Here is an 18402-nt window from a genome sequence, read left to right on the forward strand (position 1 = left end):
AGGGTCGGATGGAGAAGACCAGTGGCTTCCTTCTTACCTGGGGCAGCTGGCCCTTGATTTTCATCTTGGTGTCCTGGAGGGTCCTCACATTGTTGAGGTCAACAGATGGAGCTGTCTGGAAAGGGTTTGAGACAGATGGTCATGAACCTGCCTGGGGTCACTTAACTGGGGCCAGCAGAGAAGCTCAGCTGGGCAGGTGTGGGTCCATGGGATAGCCCCAAAGGTTCTGCAGGAAGTGGTTGATGGCATCCTGAGTCTCCTGTGGGGCTGTGGAGGTCAGGGGAGTCCCCTGATGGCTGAGGTAGGCATCTCCATGGAGACATCTTGCCTCTCCAGCAAGATGATGGAGAAAGTCCTCTTGGAAACCATTTTGAAGACCAAAAGGGTCCAGCATGGGCTGATCTCCACCTTTAGGAGAACATGGACACCTGCTGGTGCAGGACAGCCTGGTTCCGGGGTCCTCATGTTCCCCTTTCCCATCGTCCAGGCTTTAGTTTCAAAGAATGGAGACCAACAGCCCAGCCAGAGATGTGCTCCACTAAGGTGGCTCAGAGTCGCACTTTGGACCCTCTTGAAGTTCTTGGAATAACTGCCAGCTCCTCAAAGAAACCAGGCAGACAGCTCCTTTCCAGAAGACAGGGATGGAGGTCCTCACCTTCCCTCTCTGGCCACCATTTCATGGCCAGAGAAGTGGTTTTCTGACTACAGAAGTCCTTCAAAACCCAAGGAGCAGAGACAGATGTAGAACAGGCATCTGCCAATGATTTTGCTTGAGTCTGATGGCTCCAGAGGAAGCTGGAAACAGACCCCAAGGCCACTTCTGGCCAGGGACAACCCAACTTGGCCACTGCTGAGCTCACCTGGCTCTTGATGATGGGCTTGCCGCTGATGAAGCGTCGAACCACTTGGCGCTGCAGCAGCTGGAAGTCAAAGTAAGTTGTCTTGGTGCCATCCTCCTCTATCTCATACTGCAGGTTGGCCAGGGCCATGGTCAGCAGGTCACTCTTGGTGATGGCCAACACGGAGGAGGGCTTCACTTCTTCTGCTGAGATGGACCTGGGAGGGAGAAGGTTGCTCTGTGTGGTTGCAGCACCTCTCACCTGATCCTTCTCTGCCATCAAGGACCTGCTCTACTGAACACCAAGCCACCAAGACATTCCAACATCACCATCTGGCCACCACAAGTCCCCTTCAGGTTGAACACCACCTTTGGAAACCTCTCCTGGTGAGGGGAAGAGGTGGACAAGACACCAGCTGAGCAGATGAGGACCTACCGTTGCCTCTCCCTGGTGACCCGCGCAGCCGTGTCCACACAGCTGTTCTGCAGCTGAATGAGGAATGTGGTCACCAAGTGGATGATGGAGAATTGGGTGGGGAGGAGGCTCAGGATGGTGGTGGTGCTGGTGTTGATCTCATGTGGCAAGAGGTCTGGCTTGACAGTGACGCCTGGAAGAGGGTGGGGAAGGACTTCTGCTCACTATGGATCCATGAGGAAGTTCTCCCTGTGTGGTGGTTGATAGCCTAAAAGTCCCATGATGCCCTGAGGGTGGCCACGTACCTGAGCTGGGTGGGTTCATCTTGATGTTGGTCCACACTTTCCGGGTGGTCTCTATGGCTCTGCTGAATGCCCAGCGTTGGTCCTCTGTGGACACAGAGAGAGGAGAAAGGAGCCCCACCAAGGAGCCATCTCAGGTCTAAGGATGACTTCTGACAGACACAGCACTGCAGGTATCACATGGGGCTTCAGGACCATGTGTGACATCAGCAGACCCCATGAGTCTCAATGGGCTGCTCCTGGGCTGGCTCCACCACACAAACTGCTGCGGCAGCTTCTCAGTGGAGCACCTGGGTGCTGTCCAACACCCACATCCCAGCCATGGTGGCACCCCATAACGCACCTGAAAGTTCAGGTTGCTGCAGGAACTGCTGGACTGTGTAGTCTTCTCCTATGTGGCTGCTCTGGAAGAAGTGGATCAGGGCGTTCTGCAGGCGCAAGACGTCAGGCAGATGTTGGACATGTTGGATATTCTCAAGCTGGAAGGCAATATCCAGAGTGACTCAAGAGACAAGGATCCCACCTGGAGGAGGACCAAAGAAACGTGGAGTGGGGTGGATAATAGTTGTCCCAGTGCCACATGGACATCACCCAGGCTGACTCTACTACGTTTTGGCGGGGAGGAGATGTTCCCACAGCCAACCTTGGAGAGGAGCTCCAGCAGGATGGGGTAAGGATTTCCAGTGCCTCCATATTCCTGCAGCAGGAAATGCATCAGGGTCTGGATGGTCATCTTCTGTTCAAACCTCCACATGCAGGCCTAGTTGATCAACCCCTCAGTTAGGAGGTCTTGGAAAGGTGGTGTCTGGCCATAAGCTATTTTCAGGAGAAGGCTGGAGCCATGGGGACCTTCACTCATCCTCTGCTCCTTGACAGAATTCAGGAGCTGCTCCAGTTCCTGTAAGAATGACCCAATGGTCGTTAGAGGCCACCCCTTGTCACCCAAGCAGCCCAAGGAGCATTCATGAGGTCTTAGGGTGAAGAAGAGCAACCAAGGCTCTGGAGAAGTTGGGGGCATGAGGAGAACTTGCCACCAAAGAGCCAAGAACAGAACCACCCAAGGAGAAACCCACAGGTGGTGTTCTCCAAGGGGGATCTGAATTGGCTTCTAAAGCCTCCAAGAAGCCAATTCTCTGCAGGAGACCACACCAGGATGAAGTCCCAGCTCAAAACCGAAGGCACAAATCTCTTCTCTTCCAGGTGGGAACACCCAGAGCTCAGCAGATGTATCTGGACATGGACATAACCACCAGCAAAGGATGGTGTACCTGGAAGAAGGGCTGAGCCAGGGCTTTGAAGGACATCTCCCATTCTTCTCGGTCCCTTTTTTTCAGGCAGAATGTTCAGGGCTACACTGCTCTCTGCAGAAGACACAAAGGACTCTGTAGAGCTCACGTTCTGACCAGAGCTTCTTTTGACTTCTTGACAGGGAGGAGTAAGAGGATGTAGAAAGAGGACCCAAGAGCAGAAGGGATGCCACAGATTGAGCCAACTGTCTCCCAAATTGCTTGTGCTCTCAAGCTGGTCTGGCCTAAGTGCTCAGGGTCCTCATGGTCCTGCTGGTGACCTCCTAGAACTTCACAGCGGCTCTCTACCTCTTTGGTCACCATTCTCAACCTGCTGGGTTGTCTTTTCACCAGTTGCCCAGGGTGGGGACTGTCCTAGTGTTACACTTTGAAGGTGGAACTTTAGCCTGGTTCCTAACTGCAGAGCCTTAGAGTTAAACAAAGGTAAATGAATCCCCATTGGGTAGGGAATAATAACAACCAACTGCTAGGTGCAGATCCCTGCAGGCGTTTGTTAAGCAGCTTCTGCTGCTTGCACACAGAGCTCCTCCTCCTTTCCTCCTGTGGCCCCTGCTTGCAGCTCCTCTCTCTCCCATGGTCTTGCCAGGACAATCACTGCTTTGACTGCTGAGGTACTGGGAAGGAGGGAGGGAGTGGGGGAGGAGGTGAAAGGTTCCCCTGGACCACCCAGGGGGGTCTGGGATTTTCTGCGTAGTTTATGACTTGTAACTCAATATAACATTGTACCTCTGCTGTGTTTTGTACATCTCCATTGCATTTCATACCTCTAGACTTTGGGTTGCTTGTAAATAGAGCTTCAGCTGCTTCCAACCCAACTGAGCTGCTCTGGTGATTGATCCTGGGGCTAGTTCCCAAAATCCATTGGGGGGTAATTTAAACCCACCACACCTAGGAAGGAGGACGCCATGACCCTGCTCTTGGCTGAGACCCAACCACCATGAGCCTCTGGTATCACAGTATCACAGTCCCACAGTATAACCAAGGTTGGAAGAGACCTCGAGCATCATCGAGTCCAACGTGTCACCACAGACCTCATGACTAGACCATGGCACCAAGTGCCACATCCAATCCCCTCTTGAACCCCTCCAGGGTTGGGGACTCCACCACCTCCCTGGGCAGCACATTCCAATGGTGAACGACTCTCTCCTCATCTCGAGCCTAAACTTCCCCTGGTGCAGCTTGGGACTGTGTCTTCTTGTTCTGGTGCTGGTTGCTTAAGAGAAGAGACCAACTCCTTCCTGGCTACAACCACCCTTCAGGGAGTTGTAGACAGCAATAAGGTCTCCCCTGAGCCTCCTCTTCTCCAGGCTAAGCAACCCCAGCTCCCTCAGCCTCTCCTCGTAGGGCTTGTGCTCAAGGCCTCTCCCCAGCCTTGCTGCCCTTCTCTGGACACCTTCAAGTCTCTCAATGTCCTTCTTAAACTGAGGGGCCCAGAACTGGACACAAGACTCAAGGTGTGGCCTATCCAATGCAGAGTACAGAGGCACAATGACTTCCCTGCTCCTGCTGGCCACACTCTTCCTGATGCAGGCCAGGATGCCATCGGCCTTCTTGGCCACCTGGGCACACTGCTGGCTCATGTTCAGCCAGATGTCAACCAGTACTTCCAGGTCCATCTCTGCCTGGCTGCTCTCCAGGCACTCTGACCCCAGCTTGTAGCACTGCCTGGGGTTGTTGTGGCCAAAGTGCAGAACCTGACATTTGGATTTGTTGAATGCCATCCCATTGGACTCTGCCCATCTGTCCAGCCTGTCAAGGTCCCTCTGCAGAGCCCTTCTGCCCTCTAACTGGCCAACATCTGCTCCCAACTTGGTGCCACCTGCAAATTTGCTGATGACTGACTCAATGCCCTCATCCAGATCATCAATGAAAAGAGCATGGGGCCCAGCACTGATCCCTGGGGCACACCACTGGTGCCTGGCTGCCAGCTGGATGTGGCACCATTCACCACCACTCTCTGGGCTCGGCCCTCCAGCCAGTTCCTAACCCATCGCACTGTGCTCCCATCCAAGCCATGGGCTGACAGCTTGGCCAGAAGTTTGCTGTGGGGGAACGGTGTCAAAGGCCTTGCTGAGGTCCAGGTAGACTACATCCACAGCCTGCCCCACATCCACCAGGCAGTCACCTAGAAGATCAGGTTGGTCAGGCAGGACCTGCCCTTCCTAAATCCATCCTGGCTGGGCCTGATCCCTTAGCCATCCTCTAAGTGCTGTGTGATTGCCCTCAAGATGACCTGTTCCATAATCTTGCCTGGCACTGAGGTCAGGCTGAGAGGTCTATAATTCCCTGGCTCATCCAACCGGCCCTTCTTGTGGATGCGCACCATGCTGGCAGCTTCCAGTCTTCTGGGACCTCTCCAGTGAGCCAGGACTGCTGAAAAATGATGGAGAGCAGCTTGGCCAGCTCATCTGCCATCTCTCTCAGCACCCTAAGATGGATCCCATCTGATCCCATGGACTTGTGGGGATCCAAGCGGCTGAGGAGAGCACCAGCTCCCTGCTCCTGGAACAGAGGGAAACTATGCAGCTCCCTGGCTCCTTCTGCCAGCTCTGCAGGCCAGCTGTCTGGAAGACATTCTGTCCTGCTAGTAAAAATTGAGGCAAAGAAGGTGTTAAGTACCTCTGCCTTTTCCTCATCCCTTGTTACAGTGTTCCCCTCCATGTCCACCAAGGCGTGGAGGTTGTCCTTGCCCTTCCTCTTGCTGTTAATAGCAATATTTATATTTATATTTATTTTTTGTTGTCCTTCACAGCAGAGGCCAGTCTAAGCTCTAAATGTGCTTTTGCCTCTCCAAGATGTGACAGGCTCCACCATGAAGCTCTCCAGAATGCCTCCCTCCAAGCAAGGCTGAAGTCTCCCCATGGCCTGCTGTCGGTTGCTCACCTGTCTGTCAGTGGAGGTCCCCAGCAGAAGGGTGGAGTGGAGCAGAGCTCGTGCAAGCCCGACACAGGCAGGTGACAGGGACCTCTCCAGCTCATTTCTCCTCGTGCTGGGGCTGGCCAGGGTGTAGCCCTTCTCCATCTGATCTCCAGTGCTGCAGACAGAAGGAGCCATCACCCACCGCCTCTTTGGCTAGGCCTCACGGGACGTAGAGACCTTTGCTTGGGCCAGCCTCAGGTCCTCTACTGGAGGGTTGGGTGAATGGGTGAAGACCTCTGGGGCAGTTGACTTACATCCTCTTCTCCTCAAAGCCTTCTGCAGGATTGTGCCTGATTCCCCCAACAGCAGCTCCACACTTGCATCGCTTCACTTCCGTGGGACACCCACACTGCAGGTGGACACGAAAAGGTGGAGTGAGAGAGAAGCTTGGATGCCCTGCCAGGTGCTGGAGGCATCCAGCAAAAGCTGAGGGCACCTAAGGAGTTTCCATCTCCTCCACTTAGCTTTCTGTCCTGGAAGAGGCATTAACAAACCGGCTGAACCTGTTTGGCCACTGCCCTTTCTCCTCCCTCCCCCACGAAGGGTCCAGGGTGCCCTGGAGGAGCCAACAGGCAGGTGCTGCTCAGGCTGCCTGGGGGAGTACAACCTGAGCCCTGATAGCTATTAAATCATGCTCAGATTTTATCATATTTCTGGCTTATAATTTTGATCACAAACTACAACACTTCCTACATGGGGTCACTGTAATGGCTAACGAGAAGTCAGGGGGAGATGGAAACATCTCCAGACCAACCAGGTCCTTCCTACAGCCAGCAGCATGTGGGTAGGCCTCAGCTTGGGGTTGAGACTAACCAAACCTGGAATCACCTGCTTGGCTCTACTGCTGCCATGAAGGGACACAAATCCCAGCTCCATTTAGGTCAGTGCCTCAATGGGAGAAGAACCCAAATGGCTTGGAGAAGAGCCCACCTGGCTTGGAGAAGAACCTACTTGTTTGGCGAAGAACCTACCTAGCTTGGAGGATGACCCAGCTGGCTTAGGGGAAGACCTAGCTGGCTTGGAGAAAAACTCTGCTGGCTTGAAGAGGAGCACAGCTGGTTTGGAGGAGAACCCAACTAGTTTAGAGGAGAAGCCACATGGCTTTGAAGCCTTGCAGCTGCTCTTGCACCTGAAGGACCCTCTGAGAATCAAAAGAAGACCTGAGCAGCTCATCCCAAGATTGGTGGAGATTGCAGAGATGCAATAAGAAGCAAGAGACAGAGCTACAAAGCTCCCCCCCAGAGACACCTACCTTGGTGACAACCCAGAAGGAGCTGCACTGACAAGCTAGGTGTGCAAGAGGACATGGTTAGTCAGTCATCTCCCACCACTGCCTCCAGGATGGGAACGTGGCCAGAAGCTCACCAAGAAGGTGCCAGGCCTGACTCCCACCTCCTGCCTTCCAGCCCCACCATGTGCTTCCCACAGACCAAAGGGACCCAAAGTTGCTCCAGCAAGGTGGAGATCATGAAGGACTCAGCTGAAGGGGAGAGATGGCCCTCAGAAGTCTTTCATCCCTTCCCTCCATCCCCTGCTCCATCTCAAGTACCTTCTGGTGGATCCTCGGTGTGCACCAGAGCAAGGAGGCCCCCCAGTACTTACTCCAGTTCTTGTCTGTAGCACCAATTTTCCAGTTCTTCTCATCAAAGAGAAGGTCTCCAGGCATGGTGGGAAGGTAGGACCCCTTAGAAAGGAAAGTGAGAGGTGGAGTAACCATCTGCCAAGCTCCTTCCCACCTAGCTGAGGAACAGTTCTTCACAAGCAATCAGAGGAAAGAAGAGTTCTCCTTGATGGCCACTGTCATCAGGGAGAAACTCCTGGTGAAGGAATGAGGACCAAGTGAGGTCCATCAGACTGGGAGATGTCAGGCTGGAGTGACCAGGCATGAGCAAAGTCTCCCAGTGAACCAATTATTGATGAGTTTTGACTGTGGGCCTCAACTTGCCATGGGCCAGAAGTTGCCTTGATGGGAAGGGAGAAGACCTAGAGGTGGCTGATGTCTCCATTCCAAGAGAAGCAGCAGGACCTCCTGGGTGGCTCCACAAATAACAGGAACAAGTTCTGCATGGACAGGCCCCTGGCGAAGTCCAGCTCAGGAATGAGCATCTCCACCACCATCTGAGTGGTGAAAGACCTTTGGTAGAAGAAGGCTGTTCAAACTGGGCTTGAAACAACCTAATCTCCACCAACTAAGCTCTACTAGGCCCCCAGCTCCCCTTAAGCAGAGAGATGGACATCTCCCATGGACCATCCAGCCCATCCCCATTTGAAGTAGAACAGAATGGAAGGTCACAGTTGCTTCCCAGCTCAAGGAAGGAGAGGAACAACAACGCACAAAGCAATGAGCTGACCAGCACACAACCTGTCTGCTGGGACACACTGGGCCAGAACAGTGGCCTGGGGAGAACTGTGTCCCTCAACCTCATAACTCACCTTCACCACATCAGGCTTGAAGCAGATCTTCTTCAGGAGGTGAGTGATGGGGCTGGAGGACAAGACCAGGGTGAGTGCGGTGTGGAAGACCACCTCCAGCAGGCCTGGGTCTTCTTTGTCACCCAGAGCATCCATGATCTTCTTCAGTTTGTCTTCCAGCAGCTCCTCTGGGACTGGTGGCAGCTGGAGGATGTTCTCCATTTGTCTCATGACAGCCTAGAGAGGTTGAACCAGACACAAGGGAAGGCACCCAACAAGTGAACTCCCCAGGAAGGGTCTTCTGACTTCCCCACTGAGGTTCAGGGGCCATGAGAATCCTCATTTGTGTCTCCTGGCAGCAGGGAGCCCCCACAGCTTTTCACCAACACAGATGGAGACCTCCTGCTTCCAGGAAGGTGCAGACCAGCAAATGGTTCCAGAGCAACCAACAGTCCCAGAGCAACCAACTGATCCAGACCAAGCAGTGGTTCCAAACCAAGCAACGCTCCCAAATCCCTCAAAGCTCTCAGATCAATGAATGGTTCCAGGCCAGCCCCCAAGCAATCCTCCACAGATACTCACTGCCAAGCTCTGGTTTTCTGGGGACTCTTTGTTCTTCAGCAGGTTTTGCACTCTGTCCAGCACCGAGAACATCAGCATGGTGTTCGACCAGGCACTTCTGTCCTGAAAGCCACAGAGGGACATTGTCTCCCTCATGCACAAGTGAAAGGGCTCCAAGAGGAGGCTGGTATCACCCTTTGAGGACCCACCTCAGCTCTTCTTTAGCTCAACCCACCTCACAACAACTCACCCGGGAAATGTCCACCCCTTGGGGTAAAATCCACTTCTCCACCTGAAGGATCTTCCACATGGAGGTGAGTCCATAGATGTCATAGAGGTTTCTGATGAGGAATACCTGAGGCCACGGGGTTGGAGCCTTAGCAACCAGTTTCTTCATGGCATCCACCAGGTCTTGGTCCTTCTGCTTCTCCTGGGCAGAGGGTGAGCTGGGATCTGCAGTGGGGTAGGAGGTTTCTCAGGCCCATAGGTGGCACCTCACAGGTGTCCTTCACCAACAGCTTTTAAGGCTGCAGGAGGACCATATTGGGTTTGGCTGAGCTGCAGTTAATTCTCCTCACAGCATCCTTCTAGTGCTGTGTTTTGCAGCAGCAGTTGATAACACAACAGTGCTTTGGCTACTGCTGAATAAGTCTCCAGGCTGTGTCCTTTCAACATTTCCCTGCCAACATGTCCAACATCTGCCTGACGTCTTGCGCCTGCAGAACGCCCTGATCCGCTTCTTCCAGAGCAGCCACATAGGAGAAGACTACACAGTCCAGCAGTTCCTGCAGCAACCTGAACTTTCAGGTGCGTTATGGGGTGCCACCATGGCTGGGATGTGGGTGTTGGACAGCACCCAGGTGCTCCACTGAGAAGCTGCCGCAGCAGTTTGTGTGGTGGAGCCAGCCCAGGAGCAGCCCATTGAGACTCATGGGGTCTGCTGATGTCACACATGGTCCTGAAGCCCCATGTGATACCTGCAGTGCTGTGTCTGTCAGAAGTCATCCTTAGACCTGAGATGGCTCCTTGGTGGGGCTCCTTTCTCCTCTCTCTGTGTCCACAGAGGACCAACGCTGGGCATTCAGCAGAGCCATAGAGACCACCCGGAAAGTGTGGACCAACATCAAGATGAACCCACCCAGCTCAGGTACGTGGCCACCCTCAGGGCATCATGGGACTTTTAGGCTATCAACCACCACACAGGGAGAACTTCCTCATGGATCCATAGTGAGCAGAAGTCCTTCCCCACCCTCTTCCAGGCGTCACTGTCAAGCCAGACCTCTCGCCACATGAGATCAACACCAGCACCACCACCATCCTGAGCCTCCTCCCCACCCAATTCTCCATCATCCACTTGGTGACCACATTCCTCATTCAGCTGCAGAACAGCTGTGTGGACACGGCTGCACGGGTCACCAGGGAGAGGCAACGGTAGGTCCTCATCTGCTCAGCTGGTGTCTTGTCCACCTCTTCCCCTCACCAGGAGAGGTTTCCAAAGGTGGTGTTCAACCTGAAGGGGACTTGTGGTGGCCAGATGGTGATGTTGGAATGTCTTGGTGGCTTGGTGTTCAGTAGAGCAGGTCCTTGATGGCAGAGAAGGATCAGGTGAGAGGTGCTGCAACCACACAGAGCAACCTTCTCCCTCCCAGGTCCATCTCAGCAGAAGAAGTGAAGCCCTCCTCTGCCGCAAGAAGGGGTCGGAAACGATCAATATGATCCACGAAATCCAACTTAATTGAGCATCAGACACTTCTTATATACAGCAGCCTAGCTGACAACCCCACCTTCTGCGGTTAAACATCCTGCTTTCCCATCCTGATGAGATAATCACAAGAATTCTGTTTTACATTCTTCTTTACTTGTTATCGCCTGTAAGGGCGTAGTGACCTTGCTTTGGTATCCTGTTATCCTTTGCAGGCAGCTGCAAGCACAGCTACAAGGCCATGGTGGCCTGGCTGCATCAACACACTAGCTTACTGTGAGCAGTAAATAACAAGATGGAGTGCGGCCTACATGCTCTTGTTCAAACCATAATTCCATAGAACCATGTCTTTACAAGCCATTCCTCAACAATTCCCCCGTTTTCTTTAATACAAATAAGGCCTTATATAACTCTACACAATACATTCAGGCTTATCAATAATCAAAATTAACACAATGATACCTAAAAACCTTAAAACTACTTCTATCAATTGTATAACCCACTGTCTACAAGCTCAAACAAAATTTGTTACTGCCTGTCACGTTGGCCCATGTCACCCATGCAAGACACGGTGCTTAAGTTGAACTGGTTAGAATGTTCTAACAGCGTTGGCATAATCCATGGTCAAAGATAACAGACATTGTAAAGAAGAACTGAGATCTTAATAGTTCCAATCTTTACATTTCACTTATTGACAGAGAAGACTTGATTATGCCTGAACACATTGCACACAGAGATTAAGACACAAATGCAATCCTTAGCACTCTTTTACAATCTACTTTAGGGGTATGTTGCATTTTTATTTTCTCTAGGATGGTCAAAAATCATCAACTGCTTAATGGCAGCAAGATTTCTTTAATCTGTAAAGGTAGATCTGGCCAGGCTCTAGCTTCACAGGCAGAAATCTGCAAGAAAACAGCAAGAGCAAAAAGAGCTTCATTGCTTGCCCAATATAAAATTACACAAAATAACGTGTTTTTGCTCATCCTAGTAATTCTGATCTCTTAACATTCACACAACAGTTACGCAGTCACGACACTCAGTTAGAAGTTAGATGCTTTCTGTTGACATCTTGGATCATCGTGACAGTCGTTGAGGTCAGTGCTAAGCAGGTTTGCTGGTTGTCATTTCATGACAGTTGTGCTGTGTGTCTTGTGGTGAGAGGGTTACAGCACTTCTAAGGTAACCATGAGCTAATTTTTTTTTTTTTTTTTTTTTTTTACTATGGGGGTATTCTCTCTTTTCCCCCTTTTTTTTTGTTTTGATTTTGTTTTGGTTCAGTTTTTGTTTGGCAAAATGTAAAGATGAAACTTTATCCCTAGTTAACAAGAGAGAAGACAAAGTTATCAAACAACCATAATATTCAGTCCTAATTCGCATGGTGCCATGGTACATTCTTCTGAATGGCGTTTGTGATCCCAGATGATCGATGTTCAGCTTCATGGGAAATGCAGTTTCCTCACGGTCTTGATTCTTCTGCCGTTGTTTATTGCGATGATCGCAGGTAGCAGGAAAGAAGGCTTGAGGCGACCGGCTTGGCAATTTTTTTTTTCTCTTACTTTCCTAATTATTATTTGCATTTTGTTGTTGTAATTTTTAATCTGTATTTTGTTATTCTAATTACCTTTTTAATTTTAACCCTTTTTTTTTTAATCTAGTATTTAATCTTTTATTTTGTTTGATCTTATATTCTTCAATTTTTGTAATCTATGTCTAAGAAGGAAATCTAAAGACGTTACGTTAGCTAAAGAATACCATTGAAGATTAATACCTATTTACTACAAACCTTAACATTATTACAATATTACATGGAGCTCCTTTGAAATGCTTAGGCACACAACTGAGAAGGTTCGAACCAAAAGAAAATCTCACAAGGTGAACTCATCACCAAGTACTCACACCTCAGTACAATCACCGTGCATTAACTTCCCACAAGTACTAAATGCATACCATTCACTATGCTCACCAGGAAAACCCAGCAAAACTCTAAATAACAAATCTTCACACCTTAGCACAATGGCTATGTATTAACCACCCACAAGTGCCAAATGCGTACCAGTCATCATTCTTATTACAAAAACTTAGCAAAACTCTAAATAACAAATCTCTGAAAGACATTACAACCAGGAATGAGAAAATTAGCACTGTTGCTTTAAATCAGAGCAGAGTCGCGGCTAAAGTCGCTGGGAAGTGGGGTCGCTGGTGCGAGCCTCTGCGGGGGAAAGGGGTGGGGGCCGGGCAAGCGGCCGCCACTGGGCTGCCGCTGCTGTCAGTGCCGGTATCAGTGGTGCGTCAGTCGGTACTGCCTTGGTCGGAGCCATCGCGGGCGGGGTGCGGTGGTAAGAACGCCGTCACCGCGAGCCCCCAAGCGCTCCGCTGTTTCTCAGAGGGGCCGTAAAACAAAGTTGGTGCTGTTTGAATTCCTCGCTGGCGCTGTTGTTGTCTCCGAATCCGAGCCCTCGCTGGCGATATCAGAGGAAGGTGTTGATGAACGAGATCGAACGCACTGAGCTGCCTTCTCTCGGCTTTTTCCCCGCTGGGTGCAGACAGTAGTGCTGGCTAGCAAAACGTGATGTGGCCGCCGTAAGATGTATCGGGGGCGGCCCCGGTCGATCGGTCGATACTTTGAAACCCATCGTCCGGCTGCAACTCAGATAGAACTTTGCTGTAACTGCAGCAGCCATTCGCTGTTCCAGTTTATATTTTTTAATACAGTTAATGCATTCTCGCCACGGCTTTTGCAACTTGGTAGTGACCCAGTCCCACAGTCTGTTTCCATAGTCTCTCCAAACAAGTTTCATCAGAATAACTATCTCCGCTAGCAAATTTTGTCTGACCTCTCCCATTGTAATATTACTATCCTGCTTTTTGTTCCATAATGTAGTCCCAAGTTTCCTCCACTCTTCTCTTTCAAAACCTCATTAGGATCCTTAAAAAAACCCCATTGATACGCTATACACAATAACCCTTCTAATTCCTTTTTCAGATCAATGCCTGATACTTTGCGTTTTTCTAACAAACACTTAAATAAATCATACGCCGCCTGCCTTCCCATTTTGCTTTGGTACCTGTGCGCACAGGCAGTCTCCCAGACTGTATGGCAGTCTCCCAGACTTTGCAGCGTCTTCAGCAATCGATCCCGCTCTGCGTTTGCCCGAGCTTCTTTGGTGATCGATCGGCTCCGCTCCCCGAGCGTGCTCCCCGAGCTCGCCGCCGGTGCTGCCAGAACCGGTGCCGGTAATATTACGACTTGGGCTTCGGTGAACGCCGCTCTCTGTCTTCGGAAGTGTTGTTCCAAAGGAAGGTCCCTGTTCGGGCGCCACTTGCCGCAAGAAGGGGTCGGAAACGATCAATATGATCCACGAAATCCAACTTAATTGAGCATCAGACACTTCTTATATACAGCAGCCTAGCTGACAACCCCACCTTCTGCGGTTAAACATCCTGCTTTCCCATCCTGATGAGATAATCACAAGAATTCTGTTTTACATTCTTCTTTACTTGTTATCGCCTGTAAGGGCGTAGTGACCTTGCTTTGGTATCCTGTTATCCTTTGCAGGCAGCTGCAAGCACAGCTACAAGGCCATGGTGGCCTGGCTGCATCAACACACTAGCTTACTGTGAGCAGTAAATAACAAGATGGAGTGCGGCCTACATGCTCTTGTTCAAACCATAATTCCATAGAACCATGTCTTTACAAGCCATTCCTCAACACTCCTCCGTGTTGGCCATCACCAAGAGTGACCTGCTGACCATGGCCCTGGCCAACCTGCAGTATGAGATAGAGGAGGATGGCACCAAGACAACTTACTTTGACTTCCAGCTGCTGCAGCGCCAAGTGGTTCGACGCTTCATCAGCGGCAAGCCCATCATCAAGAGCCAGGTGAGCTCAGCAGTGGCCAAGTTGGGTTGTCCCTGGCCAGAAGTGGCCTTGGGGTCTGTTTCCAGCTTCCTCTGGAGCCATCAGACTCAAGCAAAATCATTGGCAGATGCCTGTTCTACATCTGTCTCTGCTCCTTGGGTTTTGAAGGACTTCTGTAGTCAGAAAACCACTTCTCTGGCCATGAAATGGTGGCCAGAGAGGGAAGGTGAGGACCTCCATCCCTGTCTTCTGGAAAGGAGCTGTCTGCCTGGTTTCTTTGAGGAGCTGGCAGTTATTCCAAGAACTTCAAGAGGGTCCAAAGTGCGACTCTGAGCCACCTTAGTGGAGCACATCTCTGGCTGGGCTGTTGGTCTCCATTCTTTGAAACTAAAGCCTGGACGATGGGAAAGGGGAACATGAGGACCCCGGAACCAGGCTGTCCTGCACCAGCAGGTGTCCATGTTCTCCTAAAGGTGGAGATCAGCCCATGCTGGACCCTTTTGGTCTTCAAAATGGTTTCCAAGAGGACTTTCTCCATCATCTTGCTGGAGAGGCAAGATGTCTCCATGGAGATGCCTACCTCAGCCATCAGGGGACTCCCCTGACCTCCACAGCCCCACAGGAGACTCAGGATGCCATCAACCACTTCCTGCAGAACCTTTGGGGCTATCCCATGGACCCACACCTGCCCAGCTGAGCTTCTCTGCTGGCCCCAGTTAAGTGACCCCAGGCAGGTTCATGACCATCTGTCTCAAACCCTTTCCAGACAGCTCCATCTGTTGACCTCAACAATGTGAGGACCCTCCAGGACACCAAGATGAAAATCAAGGGCCAGCTGCCCCAGGTAAGAAGGAAGCCACTGGTCTTCTCCATCCGACCCTGAGGTCTCCCCTCACTTCCCATGACACAATGGGGCCTTGGGGACCAGGCTGCCATGCAGGAACATGCCAAAGCCCAACTCAAGTAGAGGGTTGGAGACCTGGTAGGACCCAGTTCTCCTGCTCCAGGGGGACAAGGACTCTGGTAGGACATCATGTTGTGGTGCTCCCAGGCCTCGTTGGGTCCCAACATTGATGTTCTCATGCAGGAGCCGCTCAGCATCAACCAGCAGAAGCGCATCATGGAAGAAGCTCGCTCGGTCCATGCCCTCTCCAAGGCCTTGGCCACCTTGAAGGTGGCTGCTGAGTTCCTGGCTGTGACAGGTGGTGACCCAGAGCAGCCACTGCCCAACTACGTCCGTCAGGAGCTGAGGATGGACACCGATGCCAAGCAGTTCCAGGACCTGCTGGTGGGCAAGGGGCAAGGGGTGGGGTGGGAGGCAGGACCTTCGTGCCTTCAGCACCCTATTGCCTCTCTGGGCAAAGCTTTTCATCTCCCATGGCTTCCACCACCTTCTCATGCTCCAAGGTCCCCAAGTCCATGGGGGGTTGGGGGTCTCCTGCTCAGAGCAAAACGATCCTGGACACCTGAGAGGGTTCAAAAGCTTGGCTAGATGTTGGCAGGTCTTCCTGCCATAGCCACCTCTGGGGACACCTTGGGCACTGAAGATGGCCTGGGACATTGGTGATGGTTTGTAGATGTGCTAACCTGGATGTTTGAACTGAACAGTTGAGGTGCAGCCATCAGGAGATGTTGGTGGCCCAACATGTCCTCCTCCAGGAGTTAAGGTCCTCCTCTGTCCCTCTTCCTCAGGTGGTGCCCAACACCCAGCTGAAGCACATCTTGTCTCTGTGGAAGGTCCTGGCAGCTCGCAGGTCCATGCTGTTGGTGCAGATGAACCAGGTGAGGCAGACGAAGGAGGAGGGGAGGAGGTAGGAGACTGGGCAGCCCAGAGGAGAAAGGAAATAGGACGCCATAACCAGGTGGCATTGCGACACCCTCCTCTCATCCCTTCCCTGAGTCAAATGAGAAGTCACTTCTCTGGGTACTTTCATGCCTGGCTTCTGCCTTTGAAGCTCTCTGGTGGCCCAGATAAGAGGATCAAGGACCCAAGAAGGGTCGTGGTTCTCCCTCCACCAGATGTGACCTCTGGAGCCATCTGGGTGGGATGTGCTGGGGTGTCCTTGATGATGAAGCTCCTTGGTCTTTGCAGGATCCCTTCTACCTGGTCCCTGAGGAGTTCCAAGGTCAGCTGGATGCGGAAGAGGTGAAGGACCTGGCCTTGGCTTTGTCCACCACCGACCTCGACCTCTTCCTCATTGAGCTGCATGAGATGATCATGGTGGCACTGTCCAACCTGCAGCCTGAACATGAGTAAGTGTTGCAGTTTGAGCTGGGTGCCCCCCTGGTGTGTTCACTTCCTGTGTCCAGAAGTCCAGCCCAGAGGGATGGACACAGGAAATTGTGTGTATTTCCTACCATAATTCTTTGCACCACTATAAGATCCAGTGCGGGGTCTAGCACTTTCTCTTTTCTTCCTCCTCTGCCAGCCGGTAACTGGGGGAGATGTCTGCTGGCTTTGGGCCTGGCTAGGCCCAAGGCCACAGGGGGATGGGCAGTCTCAGGCCTGGCCAGCTGAGACTAGCCCAGCAGAGGAAGGGGGAAGAAGGAGCCCTGAGGGTCTCGGGTGTACCCTCAGGTGGGAATGGGATGCCTCTGGGTTTGCTTTGGGATCTTTCTTTGTCACCGCGCTTTGGGTTCTCTGTAACATTCACTGCTTTCTATTTAAACTTTCATCACTTTTGCAATCCGTTTGTCTGAGTGTTTTATTCCTGCCCGTGGTGGGGAGAGAGGGGGCTGCCTCAACCCAGCACAGTAAGTCCAGGTCATGTCCTGGGACTGTCAGAGCACTGGCAGAAGTCAGAGCATCTCAGGAGGGTTTGGCTAGGGAGAGGCCTCTGGAGTTCTCTGCTCAGGGTTCTGCTCCAGGCAGAAGGCCTCAAGGCCTCATCTGGTTCATTGCTGGTGGATCTACATCTCTGGAGATGCTCATCTTGGAGGGGCCTGTCCCAAAGTAGCATCACCCCTGATGGAAAGAGGCTTTTCCTGTCTCCAACCATCAGCTGCCTTGTTGGCTTCTGATGCCACTGGAGGTACCTCAGGGTGGCCTCTAGCACAAGGTGTTGGCCATCCTTGACCAGCAACCTTGGCCACCTGGGAGAGCCACCCCTGATCAGCAATGTTGGCTACTACTGCCTAGCAGCCATGGCCACCACTGAGAGCCACCACTGGCCAGCAGTGCTGGCCACTATTGAGAGCCACTACTGAGAGCCACCATTGACCAGCAATGTTGGCCATCACTGAGAGCCACCACTGGCTAGAGATCTTGGCCAACATTTATCAGCAATCTTGGCCACCACTGACCAGCAATGTTGGCCACCATTGACTGGCAGCCTTGGCCAAGAGAGCTGAGAGCTGACACTGGCCATGGCTGATGGCTGGGCATGATGAGACATCCATCCCACCTCGACTCACTCACCCCCTGCTCTGTCTCACCCCCAGGTTGAAGTATGCCTTCAGGTGGTTCCTGGAGGACAATCAGGACTCTGATGACTTTGTGGACACCCTCACAAATGCCCTGGGCCAAGATATTCGTGTCAAGAACACCCTCTCTGTCTGGAGGACAGCTGCCAGGACCAGCCAGATCCATCTCCCTGCATATGGCCAGGAGAGACCAGCCCAAGGCAGCCATTAGTCTCCTTCTCACCCTGTCTTCACTGGTGGACAGAGAGGAAACATCTACCCCACAACCCACCATCCACACATGAGCTGCACGTGGGCTCCTGGAGCAGCTTGAGCCTCCAACCCCCCCAAATCCTTCTCTTCTTCCTGAACCTGGGTGAGAAGCTCTCACCTGGACCCACCACTGACCACCGGGAGACCTCAAGTGTCCCCAGACCACCCCTTGACCCTACAGACCCCCCACAATTACCCACAGCTTACCCACAACTCCAGAGATGCCCCTCACAATCACACAGAGGGCACAGACCCCCTCTCATAGCCCCATCATAACAGTAATGATTTCATAGGCCATGAATGTGGACCAGCAGTAATGACCCTTCTTCTGCCCCAGTGTCAGATGGTTTTGATTGAAGCAAAAGCAGGAGCATGAATGATGAAACAAGGGATCAGACACTGGGAACTT

At 52.0% G+C, this 18402-nt stretch overlaps 3 protein-coding genes across 3 annotated transcripts in view; 2 read left to right on the forward strand and 1 right to left on the reverse strand.

The window, feature by feature from the left end:
• Positions 1-18402, reverse strand: part of LOC128899265 (zinc finger protein 91-like) — a 385675-nt gene that overhangs the window by 113372 nt on the left and 253901 nt on the right.
• The window catches only part of LOC128899252 (olfactory receptor 14A16-like), a 131998-nt gene that overhangs the window by 75786 nt on the left and 37810 nt on the right, over positions 1-18402 (forward strand). The window lies entirely within an intron of this gene.
• LOC128899256 (E3 ubiquitin-protein ligase RNF213-like) lies at positions 15888-18144 on the forward strand. The gene is made up of 3 exons (XM_054177641.1): positions 15888-16100; positions 16411-16571; positions 17760-18144. Exons 1-3 carry the CDS (start codon positions 15948-15950, stop codon positions 17950-17952), a joined length of 507 nt encoding a protein of 168 aa, XP_054033616.1. The 5' UTR covers positions 15888-15947; the 3' UTR covers positions 17953-18144.

Source organism: Dryobates pubescens, chromosome 42, assembly GCF_014839835.1.
Source record: "Dryobates pubescens isolate bDryPub1 chromosome 42, bDryPub1.pri, whole genome shotgun sequence".
Lineage (NCBI taxonomy): Eukaryota > Metazoa > Chordata > Aves > Piciformes > Picidae > Dryobates > Dryobates pubescens.